At 41.8% G+C, this 16,383-nt stretch overlaps 1 protein-coding gene across 2 annotated transcripts in view; it reads right to left on the reverse strand.

Annotated features, from left to right (window-relative positions):
* Positions 1-16,383, reverse strand: part of ELP1 (elongator acetyltransferase complex subunit 1) — a 58,016-nt gene that overhangs the window by 12,534 nt on the left and 29,099 nt on the right. For both annotated transcript variants that reach the window (XM_019454271.2, XM_019454270.2), the window contains exons 23-29: positions 15,091-15,228; positions 14,882-14,967; positions 14,414-14,562; positions 12,061-12,184; positions 11,080-11,177; positions 8,893-9,094; positions 6,851-6,912 (exon numbers count right to left, since the gene is read on the reverse strand). In XM_019454271.2, the coding sequence (XP_019309816.2) occupies positions 6,851-6,912; positions 8,893-9,094; positions 11,080-11,177; positions 12,061-12,184; positions 14,414-14,562; positions 14,882-14,967; positions 15,091-15,228 (859 nt within the window). The remainder of the gene's footprint in view (positions 1-6,850; positions 6,913-8,892; positions 9,095-11,079; positions 11,178-12,060; positions 12,185-14,413; positions 14,563-14,881; positions 14,968-15,090; positions 15,229-16,383) is intronic.

Here is a 16,383-nt window from a genome sequence, read left to right on the forward strand (position 1 = left end):
CCCATCGCCCCAGCTACACTACCCAGTTTGAGTCAGCAGGTTTGGGGGGGCTCCAGAATGAACAAGTTCACACTTCAAATAAATGGTAAACTAGAATAGTAAACTTCTAATCTTTTTACTCTTTGATGTTTTTTTTCCCCAACTTTTATTTTTAAAAACTTCAAACCTACAGGGAACTGAAAAATGCGTGTAATAATGAGTGCAATAAACACCCACATATCCTAAGTCTTCAAACATTTTTGATGCTTGTAGCCTTACCAGTAAAAAATTGTGAGCACATACCGCAGTATGTACTTAAGGTACTTATGAAGTATATAAAACAAAATATTTTTATATGTACAATTCATGTTTATGTTTTTACTGTTGAAGTTTAGTTGACCTACAATGTTATATGAGTTTCAGGTGTACAACAGAGTGATGTGATAGTTCTATACATTACTCAATGCTCACCACGGTTAAGGACAGTCATATCTATCACCACACATTATATTATTGATTATATTCCTCATGCTATACTTTTCTCTTTTCCGTGACTTATAACTAGAAGTTTGTGAAACTGGAAATGAGTGAAATAAAACACATTTTAAACAGATGAAATATTTAAGACAACTGGCTGGGTTTCCTCTAGTAATCACTGTCATAAGAAGAGGGGGGATGGGTATACATTAGATTGAAAGAGATTTAAGGGACATAAGATGCCTAACGCAATACATGACCCTAGACTGGAACCTATTTTGGATCAATCTACTGTAAACAATTTCGGAACCACTGAGGGAACTTGAATTTTAATCGTTAGGTAAATAAAATGTGCTAACATGGAAAGATGAAGATCATAACCAAACAAAGCAAATTTAAAAACACCACAAACAGTGTAATTTCATTTTGGCTAAAAGGTATGTGTGTGTTTGTGTAGAGAGAGAGCGCACTCTAAGAAGAATCAGAAATAGGAGGGAAGAACAGCAATCTTCTGGGTGGTAGGAATGACGTTTTTTATTTCCTTGTATCTACTTTCAGCATTTTAAACAATCTAAATATATGCATACTACTATATTTTTAATTAAAATTATTAAAACTAAGTATTTTCTTCCCAGATCCAATGCATATGCCGCATGAATAGGCCTATACCACAGGTATAGCAGGACACAGCAGGAGGATGTGTTGCCTGACTCAGGAAGAGAGAGAGAGAAAAAGAGAAAGCTGTTTACAAGGTGACAACCACACGACAGTCACTTTAAAGTGTACAACTAGATGGCATTTGCTGTACTCACAATGTTATGTAACTACCAACACTTTTTTAAATCACCCCATAAAGACATTCCCATTTCCTACTCTTTACCTCCCCTGGTAACCTCTAATGTGCTCTTTCTCTGGATTTGCCCCCTTGGGATATATAATAGAAACCATACAATAGGTGATCTTTTGCGTCTGGCTTCTTTCAGTTAGCAGAATGTTTTCAAGATTTATCCAAGTTGTAGCATGTATCAGTTCTTTGTTCTTTTTAAATTAATTTTTGATTATAATAAAATATATACGACATACATTTTACCATTTTCACCACTTTTTGCTGTAAAGTCCAGTAGCATTAAACAAATTCACACTGTTGTGAAACCATCACCACCATCCATCTCCAGAACGTTTTTCATCTTGCAAAACTGAACCTCTATACCCATGAAACAGTAACTTCCCCTGCTCCTCTCCCCCAGCTTCTGGCAACCATCATTCAACTTTCTGTCTCTATGACTCTGACTACACTAGGTACCTCGTAGAAGTAGAATCCTACCATATTTGTCCTTTTATATCTGATTTATTTCACTTAGCATAATGTTGTCAAGGTTTACCCAAATTGAACCATCCATCGGTTTTTCATTCCTTTTTATGACTGAATAATATCCTACTGTGTGTGTATAAATGTTGTGAACATGTATCTCACGATTTATCCATTTATCTGTCATTGATGGACATTTGGGTTGTTTCTTCCTTTTGGTTATTATAAATAAAGCTGTTACGAACATTTGCATACAAACTTCTTTGTGGACATACATTTCCATTTCTCCAGAGTATATACTTAGCAGTGGAACTGTTGGGTTATATGGTAATCTATGTTTAACTTTTTAAGGAACCAACAAACTTTTCTACAGTGGCTGTGCCATTTTACATTCTCACCAGCAATGTACAAAAGAGTTCTATTTCTCTACATACTTCCAACTTTGCATTGTTTTTGATTAAAGCTATTCTAGTGAGTTTCATGGTTTTGATCTGCATTTCCTTAATGAACAATGATGCTAAACATCTTTTTAAGTGCTTGCTTGTTGGCCATTTGTAAATTTTCTTCAGAGAAGTATCTATTCAAGTCTTTTGGCCATTTTTAAAATGGGTTGTCTTGGGGCGCCTGGGTGGCGCAGTCGGTTAAGCGTCCGACTTCAGCCAGGTCACGATCTCGCGGTCCGTGAGTTCGAGCCCCGCGTCAGGCTCTGGGCTGATGGCTCGGAGCTTGGAGCCTGTTTCCGATTCTGTGTCTCCCTCTCTCTCTGCCCTTCCCCCGTTCATGCTCTGTCTCTCTCTCTGTCCCAAAAATAAATAAAAAAAAAAAAAAGTTGAAAAAAAAATGGGTTGTCTTTTTGTTGTTAAGTTATAAGAGTTCTTTACGCATTCTGGACACAACAAGAAAACTATAAACCAAAATCCCTCATAGACAAATACAAAAATCCTCAAGAAAATTTTAGGAAATTGAAATCACCAGTAATGAATAAGGGTAATACATTACGAGCAAGATGGGTTTAACCCAGAGATGCAAGATTAATTTAACATTCAAAAATCAATGTAATTCACCCTGGCACTGGTCTCAAACAAAAATACCTTAACTGACATTGTACTTGAAAAATTCAATATCCGTTCACCATAAAAACTCTCAGAACCAAGACTAGAAGGGAATTTCCTCAACCCAAGAGAGCAAGAACTGGCAAATTTTTCTGTAAAAGGCTAGACAACAAGTATTTCAGGCTTCGTGAGCTAGACCATCTCTGTCACAACCCCTCAACTCTGGTTGTTACAAAAGCAGCCACAGAAAATATATAAACAAATAGGTGTGGCTACATTCCAATAAAACTTAAGTCGTAAAAATAGGTGGCCAGCTAGATTTGGCCCACAGGCTACAGTCTGTCAACTCCAAAAGCCCTACCGGGTTCTCACATCTATTAAAAACAGCAGCACAGGGGCGCCTGGGTGGCTCAGTCGGTTAAGCGTCCGACTTCAGCTCAGGTCATGATCTCACAGTTCGTGAGTTCAAGCCCCACGTCGGGCTCTGTGCTGACAGCTCAGAGCCTGGAGCCTGCTTCGGATTGTGTCTCCCTCTCTCTCTGACCCTCCCGTACTCATGCTCTGTCTCTGTCTCAAAAATAAATAAAACATTAAAAAATATATATTAAAAAAAAAAAACAAACAGCAGCACACATCAAACTTAATGCTGAAAGACCGAATCCCCCCTAATATCAGGAGAAAGGCAAGGTGTCTTATCACTTCTATTCAACGTTGTACTGGAAGTTCGATTAATGCAGTAAGGCTAGAAAAAATATAAAGGCATACAAACTGAAAAGAAAGAAACTGTCTTTATTCACAGAAGCCATGCTCATTAACATAGGAAATCTTATAAAATTTACCCCAGTGTTCCTAGAACTAAAAAATAAGTTCAGCAAGGTTGTAGGATATATAAAGCCAAAAAGCCAAAACAAAACGATAAACTATATTTGTTTACTAGCAACAAGAAGTTGGGAAGTGGGGGAAAAATACTAGTCAAGTCTTAAGATGACCCCAGCTCTGGCCAACACCTTGACTGCAGCCTTGTGCAAGACCCTGAGCCAGAGGCCCTAACTAAGCCCCACCCAGATTCTTGACCCATAGAAACAAATAACGAGTGTTTGTCATTTTAAGCTAAGTTTTGGGGTAATTTGTTATGCATCCCCTGATATGTGATACATCCAGTGTGGGTGAGTACTCACTAAGGCACTCACACATCACTTGTGGGAACACAAGTGATGGAAGCTCTGCAGCTCCTTATAAAGTCGCACATCCACTCCCCACGTGACCAGCATTCCCACTCAGGTATTCACCCAAGTGAAACGAAAACATCTGTCGTCACGAAGACTGGTACCAGATTGCTCACAGCCGTTTTATTCTAACTTTAAAGTGAAAACAATCCAAATGTACATCAACTTGTGGATGAATCCACAAATTACGACCTGTTCTTACAACAAAATACCATTAGGCAAAATAAAAAGGAATGCACAGATACACATGACATAACGTGGACGAATATCAAAAGCATTATGATTTCCAGTTCCCAGTCCAACACACAAGGAACCTGGAAGAAATCATCCATTCTAACGAGTAAAAACCTGAACAAACTGAAAATCAACAATTCTCCTTAGACTGGAGAACCGAGGTCATAGGGCAAACTGCTGCCCCTAAAATTGGAGAAACAGACAGGCAGACACTGAGAATTACGACTTGGCAGAACAGAACAGAGACTCACAAGTAGCAATCTCTATCAGAACCAGTACTGGGGTGGGACATCTAAAGTGTAAGTGACCAATGGCTGAAGGATCACTGCGGACGAGGCTGGAGGTGAAAACTCTATGGACATCCAGGCTCAGGGAAGCTCCTACACTTCTGTGAGTTTTTACCTCCACGAGCCCTACCAGGGTCTCACAGTGAGTATCAGATAGATTCTCCTGCTTCTGGCAAAAACAAAAATGATGTCATTTTGAATATAACCAGAGCACGCTGCTCTTAACAAGATCAAGAGAAACTATTTTGCCAGAACCTAACTAAAGTGGAATTTATCAGGGAGGGAAGAGAAATAAAACTCCAGCTCCCCCTGGCCTTCCTGTCCTACCTAAGGAGTGAAAAATCTAAGAGGCACCGGTGAAGTCCAGGGACACAGGCTCAATAAAAGACTGAGACTTAATCATAGGGCTGCAGAACACTTCTACCCTCACACCTTATCAGAACATCACTAAAAGCCTACTTACTGGATTTCCTTTTACCTAGGACATCATGGCAGGCTTTCTACAGAAGATTACAAAAAGGACAAAAAACAGTCTGAAGTGCCAGAGGAAGCATCAGAACAAGACTCAGATAGGGCAGGGATACTGAAATTATGAGGCCAGGAATTTAAAGTGAGTATGATGACACCTGAAACTATTATGACACCACATGTTAGTTATATTTCAATTAGAAAAAGCAAATAAAAGAAAAGAACGATTAGTATGTTAAAGGCTCTAATGGGACAGTCGACAACATGCAGGAACAGATGGGTAATGTAGCAGAACGATGGAAACTCTAAGAAAGAATCAAAAAGAAATGTTAGAAAACAAAAGCATTATGTGAGTGAAAGAAGCCAGACTAAAAAACCACATACCAGATGGTTCCATTTACATAAAATTCTAGAAGAAGCAAAACTGTAATGATAGAAAGCATAGCAGTGGTTGGTAAGAGAGTACCGAGAGCAGAGGGAGAAGACTGACTGCAAAGGGGAAGAGAACTTTTCGGGGTGCTGGCAATGTTCTGTTATGGTGGCTGTAGTAGCACTACATGGCTGTAAGCGTTTGTCACAACTCATCCAATTGTTAATTTAAAATTGGTAAATTTTATTATATGTAAAGTATATCCAATTAAAAATATACAAGTTATAAGTGCATAAATTAAGTACAAATATGAATTAAAATCTTCCTTTACAGAGGGGGAAAAAAGATGGTGGCATCTTATCCATTCAATTAACCACCTTAGGTAGTATATCTTTCTACTCTAGCCTCGTTATTACGCATAGTTTATTCATTGATGTTTTCAGCTCAATCATCCAACATAATTTCTTGCAAGGATCTAATGATATCAAATTTTACTGATCTTCTCTCACTCACCCTTATTACATGAAAGACATTCAGGTATTTTAAAAGCACAATTATGTTATACAAATGTGCCCACTAGTAACGACTGTAAAAAATAACACTCTCTTGTCAAAGGCCAAAACTCTAGAAGGCAGTAATCCCTGGCGTCAACTGCGCACCTACGTCCTGTTAGTCCAGGGCCAGTATCAATGCATGGTTTTATTACTTTCATAATAAATTCTATAATTCTATCAAAAGCTGGTATAGGTATTCATCTTTATAATCTGCTAGAAAATTGGATCCCATCAGGCTGTCTGAGATAAAAAGACACTTCCAACAGACAGAACGGTTGTAAAGGCCAAAAAAAAGTATCTGAAGTTTAATCTCTTTGTTTTAGAATGGTCCTTTCTCACTGTTTGTACTTGGCAAGTTCACATAAAAAGCACAACTCCCTGCAGATTTAATTTAGTACTTTCTGTCAGGGTCAAACCACTAGTGCCTCACAGAGGTAGTACCTCACTACCTCACAGAACTTACTATTTAGAGAACTAATTATTTAGAGGCCTATTAAATTTAGATTTCTAAGTCAGGTCAGCAAGATGGAAGACCTGCAGAGCAAACACTGTCTCTGGACTTCCTAATTACCCTGAGTTCCTTTAATTTTCCTGATCAGTGAAGTACAACTGGCAAGACCTTGCTTGTTGGTTGGGTGGTTTAAGAAGGGGGGAACTGAGAGGCACCTGGGTGGCTCAGTTAGTTGAGCGTCCAATTCTTTGATATTGGCTCAGGTCAAGATCCCAGGGTAGTGGGATCGAGTCCTGCGCCTGGCTCCATGCAAGAGTGTGGAGTCTGCTTAAGATGCTCTCTCCCTCTTTCTTTCGCTCTCCTTCTGTCCCTCCCCTGCTTGCGTGTGCGTGAGCTTGTGCTCGTTAAAAAAACAAAAAAGAAGGGAGGAACTGAGAGGTTACCTGGGCGTACTGTTCCAAGACTGTGGCTGCATCACCATGTTTCCTCTGCTCAACCAGCTTTCCTGCAAAGATAATAAACATCTGACCACAGTTGGCTTGCTAAGAACAGGATTACCAGAGCTCACATTGAAATGGTTTCTTCAGGTACTTTTTGAACAAAAATGGCCCCCTTACAAATTGGAGACTGAGCTCTACAGCAGACATCCAAACAGAACTGCTTTAAAACAGCATTTTCCAAAGTGCTCCCTAAGAGTGTTCCGTAGAATAAGGCAATACCAGAAAACAACAACATTCGCAGGTCAAGTAAGTTTGTGAAGCACTAGGTCAAACAAAGCTACACAGATTCCTTTGCTTGAGTGGTTCACTAATGTATCTGTATTATGTATCAAACGGCATATGTTGTGAACTTGTCAGGAAGTAGGCAGGAATACCATGGAGTCCTATCTTAAATGGCAGTTACGATATAAATTTAGCAGAAAATGTGAAAATGATGTATAGTCAAAATTAGCCATGAGAAAAGCTTACAAAGGCACACATATGGGAGACTGACCTAACATCTCTCCCTCATCCATTTCTTCCTCAAATAGGAAGAGACTGCTAATCTTTGGTTGAGCACTAAGATGAAGGCAGCTGGCTCAGGGGTCATGCAGTGTCTTTAGATCCTCGAGTGACTCAGCACAGTTGAGAGAATCCTGCTGTAAGAAGCACCCAGAACCTGAAACTGACTTCGGGGCTGGCAGATTCATGTCTCCCATCTCATTCAAACTCCCGTGCATATCATCCCTGACAAAAACAGGTAAAATCATCTCCACAATTTAAACAGCTATCTTTCTTTTCTTGCGTAAACTGCCTAAGTTCAAGGGTACATAAAGTGACTCTACCTTATAAAATTTCTCAAAAATCTTTGACCATCACCTCCCCTCACCTTTTTTTTTTTGCTAAACATCTGGGAGAACTTGGTGTATACCATAAAACAAGACAAATAGCAAGCTCAAGTTGTAAAGAATGTAAGAGAAGATAGCAGGTCCTAAAAACAGAACTGGAAGGTATAAACAAACTACCAAAACCTGTTTCTAAAGCAGAAGTAACAGTGGAGTCACAAAGAATACCTAACAGGCCTAATATAGAGAATTCTCAAAAACTAAAAAGAGTTCACCATGGAAATTAAGAGGGCTTAGAAGAGCCTGCAGATCTAATTACCAGAAAAAAAAATACAAATAACTAAGGAAAATATGCACATATATTTTACAGGATTTAATCTGGAATTTTTTCAGGACTACGTATTTTTTGAAACAACAACAGTATTTTTAAAACTCTAAAAAGGACAGGGGGGAAATATACCGGTCCCTTACTTCAAGCACAGCTGAGAGGACAGAGTCCCTGTTCACCTCTTCTCCCAAGCGGTCCTGAAGCTCTCCCTGACTCAAACAAGTTACACTCTGATAGAGCCTCCCCGCTGGATCAGACAACCCCTAGACCCTGACGCAGCTAAACTGCCTTTGCATTCAGAACGCTTATACATTTAGCCTCTTCTTTCATTTCTGAAAAATGCTATTCTTGTTCCCAACGATCTACCATTTATAACTGAAGGGCCCCACCCCAAAACTCACGTTCGCCTTCTCCTAGGGCCCATGGCTGTGCAGTTACTCTGTGCTAGGTGTGCCGTGTGATGTAAGCTTTGGCAAATGAGATGGAACAGAAGTAACGGTGTAACTTCGAGATCATTTACAACTTAAAGCATTCTCCTACGGCTCTAGCTTTCTCCCCTTCCTGAGGACTGCAATACAGAGGTGGAGAAAATCCAGCTACAACCATCCGTCTGAGATGACAGAGCCACACAATGGAAGAACTTCTCAGTCCTCACGTGAGAGAAGACAGAAGCTTTCTCTATTACGCCACTGCATTTGGGGGACTCACTGTAGCAGTGAGACTATCTCAAGGTATGCTGCTCTAAATTTACTTGCAAAATTGCCAAAGAAAGGGAGAAACAAAAAACCTCTGGGGAAGTTCTCATTTTGGAGAGCCTAAACCGCCGTGTTTACCTGCCAGAGTTCTGCTGAGGCCAGCCAGCTGGTCTTTGGTCCAGTTAAGTTGGGCTGCCATGCAGAGAGCTTGCTGCCAGCTGCCACTGGCCAGAAAGGCACTGAGAGCTTTCTCATGGGCACCACAGCGGGCAAACACGAGCCCTGCTGGCTCGTAGAGGTGCTCCTGTGTCAGGTATTCCCCATAAGCAATGCTGATCTCCTGTGGTAAGAGGAGACATTGGGTTGGTAAGGAAAGGTGACAGTCATTTTTTAACCTCCAATGGAGGCTGCTTCAGTTACTACATTTGAAAATCTCTTGAATTACTTATGAAAATCCTGTAGTTAATCAGTGAATTCAATCATTCTTCCACTGAAAACCTTACTGAGGATGTGTCATGTGTTCACTCAACAAGTAATTATGGCGTACTATTCATGGCAGTGGGAATCACATGGCGATGCAAAAAATAAAAACAAGCGAAACACCAAATACTAACAAAACCACCACCAAGTTCCCGCTCTTGTGGTGACAGGGAATGGACTTATAAACACAATATAGCCTGTGACATAGTGCTAAAGGGACAGAGAGTGAAGGCAGTTGTTATTTTGGAGGGCTGTGAGGAGAATATGCTACATAAAGGGTTACAGGAAGAGTATTCCAGACTGACGGCTACAGAAGGCACCATGGCCAAGAGGCAGGAATGTGTATGGAATACCCAGGAAGGAATAGCAAGAAGGCTGGTGTGGCTGGACAAGAGAAAGCACCAGAGGGAGGAAGAGACAATGAAAATAAAAGCAAAGAGGCGGGCGCCTGGGTGGCGCAGTCGGTTAAGCGTCCGACTTCAGCCAGGTCACGATCTCGCGGTACGTGAGTTCGAGCCCCGCGTCAGGCTCTGGGCTGATGGCTCAGAGCCTGGAGCCTGTTTCCGATTCTGTGTCTCCCTCTCTCTCTGTCCCTCCCCCGTTCATGCTCTGTCTCTCTCTGTCCCAAAAATAAATAAACGTTGAAAAAAAAAAAAAAAAAAAGCAAAGAGGCGGCCACTGGCCAAATTCTCTATCCTGGGCTCCACGCAGGTAGGGACACAAAGAGGAATACAACACAAAGCCACCACCTTTAAGCAACCCATGGTCAGTCGGGGAGACAAATCGGTGTGTCAGTGGTTTGTTACGTACCACCACTGACTTGACAAGGTGCTCTGGAGTTCGGTGTGGGGCACCTCGCCCCGGAACAGCTTTGTCACAGAGAAGACCCAAGAGTTGAAAGACAAGTGGGGCTAAAGAAAGGAGCAGGGAGAGGCCTGGAAGAGGCAGCCGATGCTAACGAAACAGGCAGGAGCCAGATCATAGAGACACAGGCAATTTGCAAACCAAGTGCACACGGCCTGAGGGTGGCAAGGACGAGGAGTGGTCACTGGCACAGGCTCCGGGCTCAGACAGACTGGGCTCCGCATCCCAGCTCAGCGGCCTCATACTCCAGCTCCTGAGGCAAGTTGTTTCCACATCTGTTTATCCTATCAGGTTGTTGTGACACTCATATAATTCATTTAACAAAGTATCTGGCATATAAGAAAACTAAATGGGGGGCGCCTGGGTGGCTCAGTCAGTTAAGCATCCGACTTCAGCTCAGGTCACGATCTCACGGTCCGTGAGTTCGGGCCCCGCGTCGGGCTCTGGGCTGATGGCTCAGAGCCTGGAGCCTGCTTCCGATTCTGTGTTTCCCTCTCTATCTGCCCCTCCCCCGTTCATGCTCTGTCTCTGTCTCAAAAATAAATAAACATTAAAAAAAATTAAAAAAAAAAAAAAAAAGAAAAGTAAATGGATGTTTGTTTAGACAAACAACCAAACTTTATCCCTTTATCCTAAACCACTTAAGAAAGATCTACACGCTTGGGGATGATCAGTCATGTGGTCGCAAGGCTGGGCTGGAGCAAGGAGTGGGACGTAAGCAGGAAACCCTATTGAGAAGCTGCCGCTCATCAAGCAGAATTCATGATGAGAAATGGGAGACAACTCCCAGGCTTCCAGCCTGAGCAACTTCTTCAGAACAGGAGCAGGTCAGGGCCATTCTCCGAGATAAGAGTTCATGATAAGGCTAACTTATTTCACGATAAACCTTGAAATCAAGGATGGTGTTACAGACTCAGGATCCTTACACCCTTTCCAGCTAACTCACATCACCAAAAGAGCCTCATTTCACACACCACTCACCTTGTATTGCTGCGAGTCTGATGGAAATAACTTCAAAGCTTCCTTATACAAGTTTTTATCTTTTATTAAGTTTAAGCATTCTGGGAAGTATTCGGGTCCTGAGGAGTGAGATTCATGCACACACAAATTTAGGACTTTGGAAGCATAATGAGTTTCATTTACACCAGTGGTCCCTAAACAAAGTCTACAAGGGACCTTTATAGACCTGCAGAATCAGAGTTATCAGGAGAACAGAATCCAAGAATTTTAATTTTAGCAAAGCACCATGGCAGATGTGAGGTATGACAAGCACTGGTTCGGATGAAAGTTCTACTCAAAAGGAATTCTTCATACACGACCCCTGATAAATGACCATCTAACCTTGTGTTTTCTCAACTGCCTTCATTGGAATCCTCTGGGGAGCTTATCAGCCATACAGAAGCCTGAGTCCTATCCCAGCCCAGCTCAATCAGATTGTTGAAGGAAGCTTAATAACACCCAAACAACTTCCTTATCCCCATCTTAGCTCTCGGGAAAGAGCCACAACTGCTGAAGCCAGCAGCTCCAGCATGGGACAGGGAGTGTGTCCTAACTACGAGTGTGTCCTTCTGGGAGCTGCCAGTGGGTATGGCCACTCACTCCAGACAAGCCACGCTTCCCACAGGTGTCTGTAAACACCGTGGGAGAAGAGTGCACTATCAACCAATTTTCGTTCCGAGATACTGAAATGAATTTAGGACGTGATCATCCTTAACCCCAAACGGATCTGCTCTATATTTTTAGTTAGGGAGCTCCTCCAGTTCATTAAAATTCATTTGCTTTGCTTTCAGCTTCTTAGAACATATGATAAAATAAGGTGCACACAGGTAACCGTGTTTCGGTTTCAGGAGTGGAAACTGACATCCATCTACGTTTATGTCTAAACTGACGCTTTAACTTATACCCTGCCTAGCTCCAAAGAAGATCTGAAGCAGAAATAAACATACTAATCCTCACACTTACCACATTTGCTGAGGTGCCCAATGGCTTTTTCATATCGCTTCAAGTATTTATCTATGGTGAACCGCTGATAATTGGTTTCCATTTTCTTAAGTGTATTAAGAAATGGCAGATATTCTTTGGGATCCTAAAAAAACAAAAACCAAAAACCTAACAGGTCAGAACTTTACTGCTTATAATTACATTTACTTATAACAATACAAATGATATACAATAATTGTAACAATCAATAAACCCAAAGCTACAAAATTTTTAAAATATGTACTATGCTGATATATTAATTACATACTGTATAATGAAACTACATAAAACAAGTTTTGGCAAAAATGCTTTAAAATACTGGCATTATTTGTTTTCATTCAGAATAATGAAGATGAATTCTCATATAGTCTCACAACAACCATTTATTTCCTAAGCTAATAAGGAAAACAAAGTTCCAATCCAGAAGATATTCAACAAATGCATCCAACTTCTCTGGAAGTGGACGGTACTTGGAGCTCTTTGCATGACATTTCATGCCCTCCGTCTTCAAGTTTTAAAACAAAGGTAAAACTGTACTGAGTTAAACACAAAACTCTAAGGACCTGCCAACCAAGATTTTATTAGCACTGACTGTCTGCAGCTTTGTACTATGCCCTGAAAATTGTTTTTTTTTTTTTTTTTTTTCCTAAAGAACAGATGCTCCCTGTTCTTAATGTAATTTCACTGGGCAGATAGGATAAATACACATTAAGTATACAAAAAAAAAGACCAGAGAAAAAAATAAATACTCATGCATGTGATAAAAAGCACAACTACAGGCCGAAGTATTTAATCAACAAACACTTAGGAAGAATTCACTATGTACAAAAAATACAACAAACCCCTAACCTCAGGAAACCTATAAGCTAGGAGAGGAGCTAGAATGATACACAGGGAGGGGCAGGCACTGGGTGCAGTGGAAGCACATGAGGCCCATCTCATCTAGTCCCTGGGTGGTGGGCAGGGAGGCAAGAATGGATTACTGGGAAGATGCTACCCTGGCATCCTTTGCCTTAGGTGAGTGAGAATTATCCTGGTGAATGGAAGGGTGAGAGTGGTGAAAGCCCACAGGCCCACGGGAAGCAGAAGTAATGCTACCTGCAAAGCTAAGTGGTGGCTGTGGGGACAAAAGCACTGCCTCCCCTCTGCAGGCTGAGAAAAAAGAACATCAAGAGATGAGCATGAGCATAGACACTAGACCTGGGTGGGGGACAAGGGGGTGCTAAGCAGTATTACGGCTTGTAAACTCTATCCTACAGCAATGGGCAGAGCCCATGAAGCATTACAAGCAAAACAATGAAAGAGCAAAATTTCCTTTCAGCAAAGATCACTCTGGCAAGAGCAAAGAGAGGAGTGACAGGATGAAACTAAGACTGCAAAAAACAGGTTAAAAAATGTATAGGGGCACCTAGGTGGCTCAGTCGGTTAAGTGTCTGACTTCAGCACAGGTCACGATCTTGCTGTTTCCGAGTTTGAGCCCTGCATCAGGCTCTGTACTGACAGCTCAGAGCTTGGAGCCTGCTTCGGATTCTGTGTTTCCCTCTCTTTTTTCTGCCCCTCCACTATTCAATGCTGTCTCTCTCTCTCTCAAAAATAAATAAACATTAAAAAAAAAAATTATTTTTTAAATGTATAAACCAGGGGTGCCCCAACTTTTCTACTATAGCATGCTAAGGTGGGACAAGAGGCCTCAAACCTTTCCATTCTGCATGTTCCCACTTTCCACTGGGAAAAACAGCTACATAACAAGGAACTGGATTGTAATAGGAGTCATTTGCTATATTCCCTTTGTAAGAGGAGACTTTGTTCACATACATGACCATAATCTTAAAGATAATGAAGTAACTTAATTCACTTGTTCAACCTAGCAATCAAAACACTTTGATAAAGGGTGCCTGGGTGGCTCAGTCCGTTAAGCGTCCGACTTCAGCTCAGGTCACGATCTCGCGGTCCGTGAGTTCGAGCCCCGCGTCGGGCTGTGGGCTGATGGCTCAGAGCCTGGAGCCTGCTTTCGATTCTATGTCTCCCTCTCTCTCTGCCCCTCCCCCGTTCATGCTCTGTCTCTCTCTGTCTCAAAAATAAATAAACATTAAAAAAAAAACTTTTAAAAATAAAAAAAATAACAAAAAACCAAAACACTTTGATAAGCCCAGAACTGACAGAGAATGAGGCTTAGAAGCGTGAGCCCTGCAAACTCACAGATCTGCCTCTAGGCCTGTACATGCAGTGTTAACATCAGACAAGATACTGCAGTATCAGGGACAGACAGGGTTTCATACCACCATGATAACAAAAATAAGAACCAAAAGGATGTTAAAGTGGAAGCTCCACATACCTTCTGTGACTTCTCAGCTACCATGAGGACCAAATCAAAGTCATACGTCCCAAGAGAATGATCATATAATTCATTAACGTCTACCAGAAGCAGCAAATACTTCAGGGCTTCTTCAGCACTCACAGCATCGGGAATAGGCGAAGCACTGCCTGTCATGTCAGTGTGTAAGAAAACAAGACCGATCAAAGCCATTTGGGAATAAACCCGTGCATCTAGCAACATAACCAAAAAGACAAAGTAACAAAATTTTTTGGCCGAACTGAACACCATATGAACACCATATGACTTCTTTTGTACATGCTTTGTAGGACAGCGCTCAAAGAAACTGACACAGGTCTTCAAATGTCCAATAAGCCACATATTAAATCTGTGATGTGGCACTGAACCTGGTCAGTGAGATCTCCACAAGACTGGAAGTCTGGTGACACTCAGGGCCCTGTTAAACACTCTCCGTGAAAGGGTCTCTACCTTGAAGCTCGTGTACCTTCTGCAGCACAATTTCCAGTTCTGGGGTTGTTTTCTTCACATGAGAGGTGAGTATCGACAAGCAGTACCTGAGGTAGTGAGTGAAGAACGCCAGAATGAGCAGAGTGAAGAAGGACATTCTCAGTCCCTGCGTAAGGACAATAGCACACTTCTGGGCCTCAAAAGACGCCAACTAATGATAGCACACATACTTGTGAGGGTTTATGCTCTCCATGGCTGCTCTCAGAGCATCGCAGATAAGGTCTACTTTTTTCCCATCAGGATCCTTGGACAGCTGGGCAGTGCTGGTAACCGGTGGAGGATACATGGTCTTTGTAACATCTTCTTCCCTAAGAACAAGTCATTAAAAGGTCACTAACTGAACATGTGTCCTAGCTATCAAATGACTACCACGTACTGGGACATGCTGATGAGGTAATAAAAATGGCTTTTGGAGAACAGTTTCATTATATTCACATTAGGTGAAAAACGAAGAAACAAACTGAGCAATGAAAACGTGTCCCAAAAACCGTGTACAGTGATATATTCACATTAGCCCCTAACTGGGAACAGACCAGGTGCCCCACTACAGAGGAACAAATAAACAAATTGTAGTATATTTGCACTATATAGCACACTACATGAATGAACCCGTGATACCAGCAAAAACACGGGTTACTTTCATGGTAACATGCCGAGTGAAAGCAGCTTAATTTACAAAGAAGAGCAAATACTATGTGATTCCACTTACATTTAAGTTCTCCGACAGGCAAAATTGATCTACGGTGACAATCTCCAAACAATGGTTGCCAAGGAGGTAGGGAATGGGACTAACAAGAGGTTTGGAAGAACTTTCTGAGGTGAAGGAAATGTTCTCTATCTTGACAGGTTTGGGCTACATGGAAGTACACACTGGTCAAAACTGCCTAGACAGTACACTTATGGTCTGTACATTTCATCACACATGAATCTGACCTGCTGGGGGGGGACCCTGTACACGGAGAACGCACTCTAATCAGTGTTACACAAAGTGGAATACTGAGACATAAAGTGGACTGATATCTACAATTAACTTAAAATTTGCCTCAGGGGGGCGCCTGGGTGGCGCAGTCGGTTAAGCGTCCGACTTCAGCCAGGTCACGATCTCGCGGTCCGTGAGTTCGAGCCCCGCGTCAGGCTCTGGGCTGATGGCTCAGAGCCTGGAGCCTGTTTCCGATTCTGTGTCTCCCTCTCTCTCTGCCCCTCCCCCGTTCATGCTCTGTCTCTCTCTGTCCCAAAAATAAAAATAAAAAAAAAAAAAGTTGAAAAAAAAAAAAATTTAAAAAAAAAAAAAATTTGCCTCAGGGTGCCTAGGTGGCTCAGTTGGTTAAGTATTCGACTTCGGCTGACGTCATGATCTTGCGGTTCACGAGTCTGAGCCCCACACTGGGCTCTGTGCTGACAGCTCAGCCTGGAACCTGCTTTGGATTCTGTGTCTCCCTCTCTCTCTCTGCCCCTCCCCTGCT

The sequence above is a fragment of the Panthera pardus genome, unplaced genomic scaffold (genome assembly GCF_024362965.1).
Source record: "Panthera pardus isolate Hobbes unplaced genomic scaffold, ASM2436296v1 HiC_scaffold_20, whole genome shotgun sequence".
Lineage (NCBI taxonomy): Eukaryota > Metazoa > Chordata > Mammalia > Carnivora > Felidae > Panthera > Panthera pardus.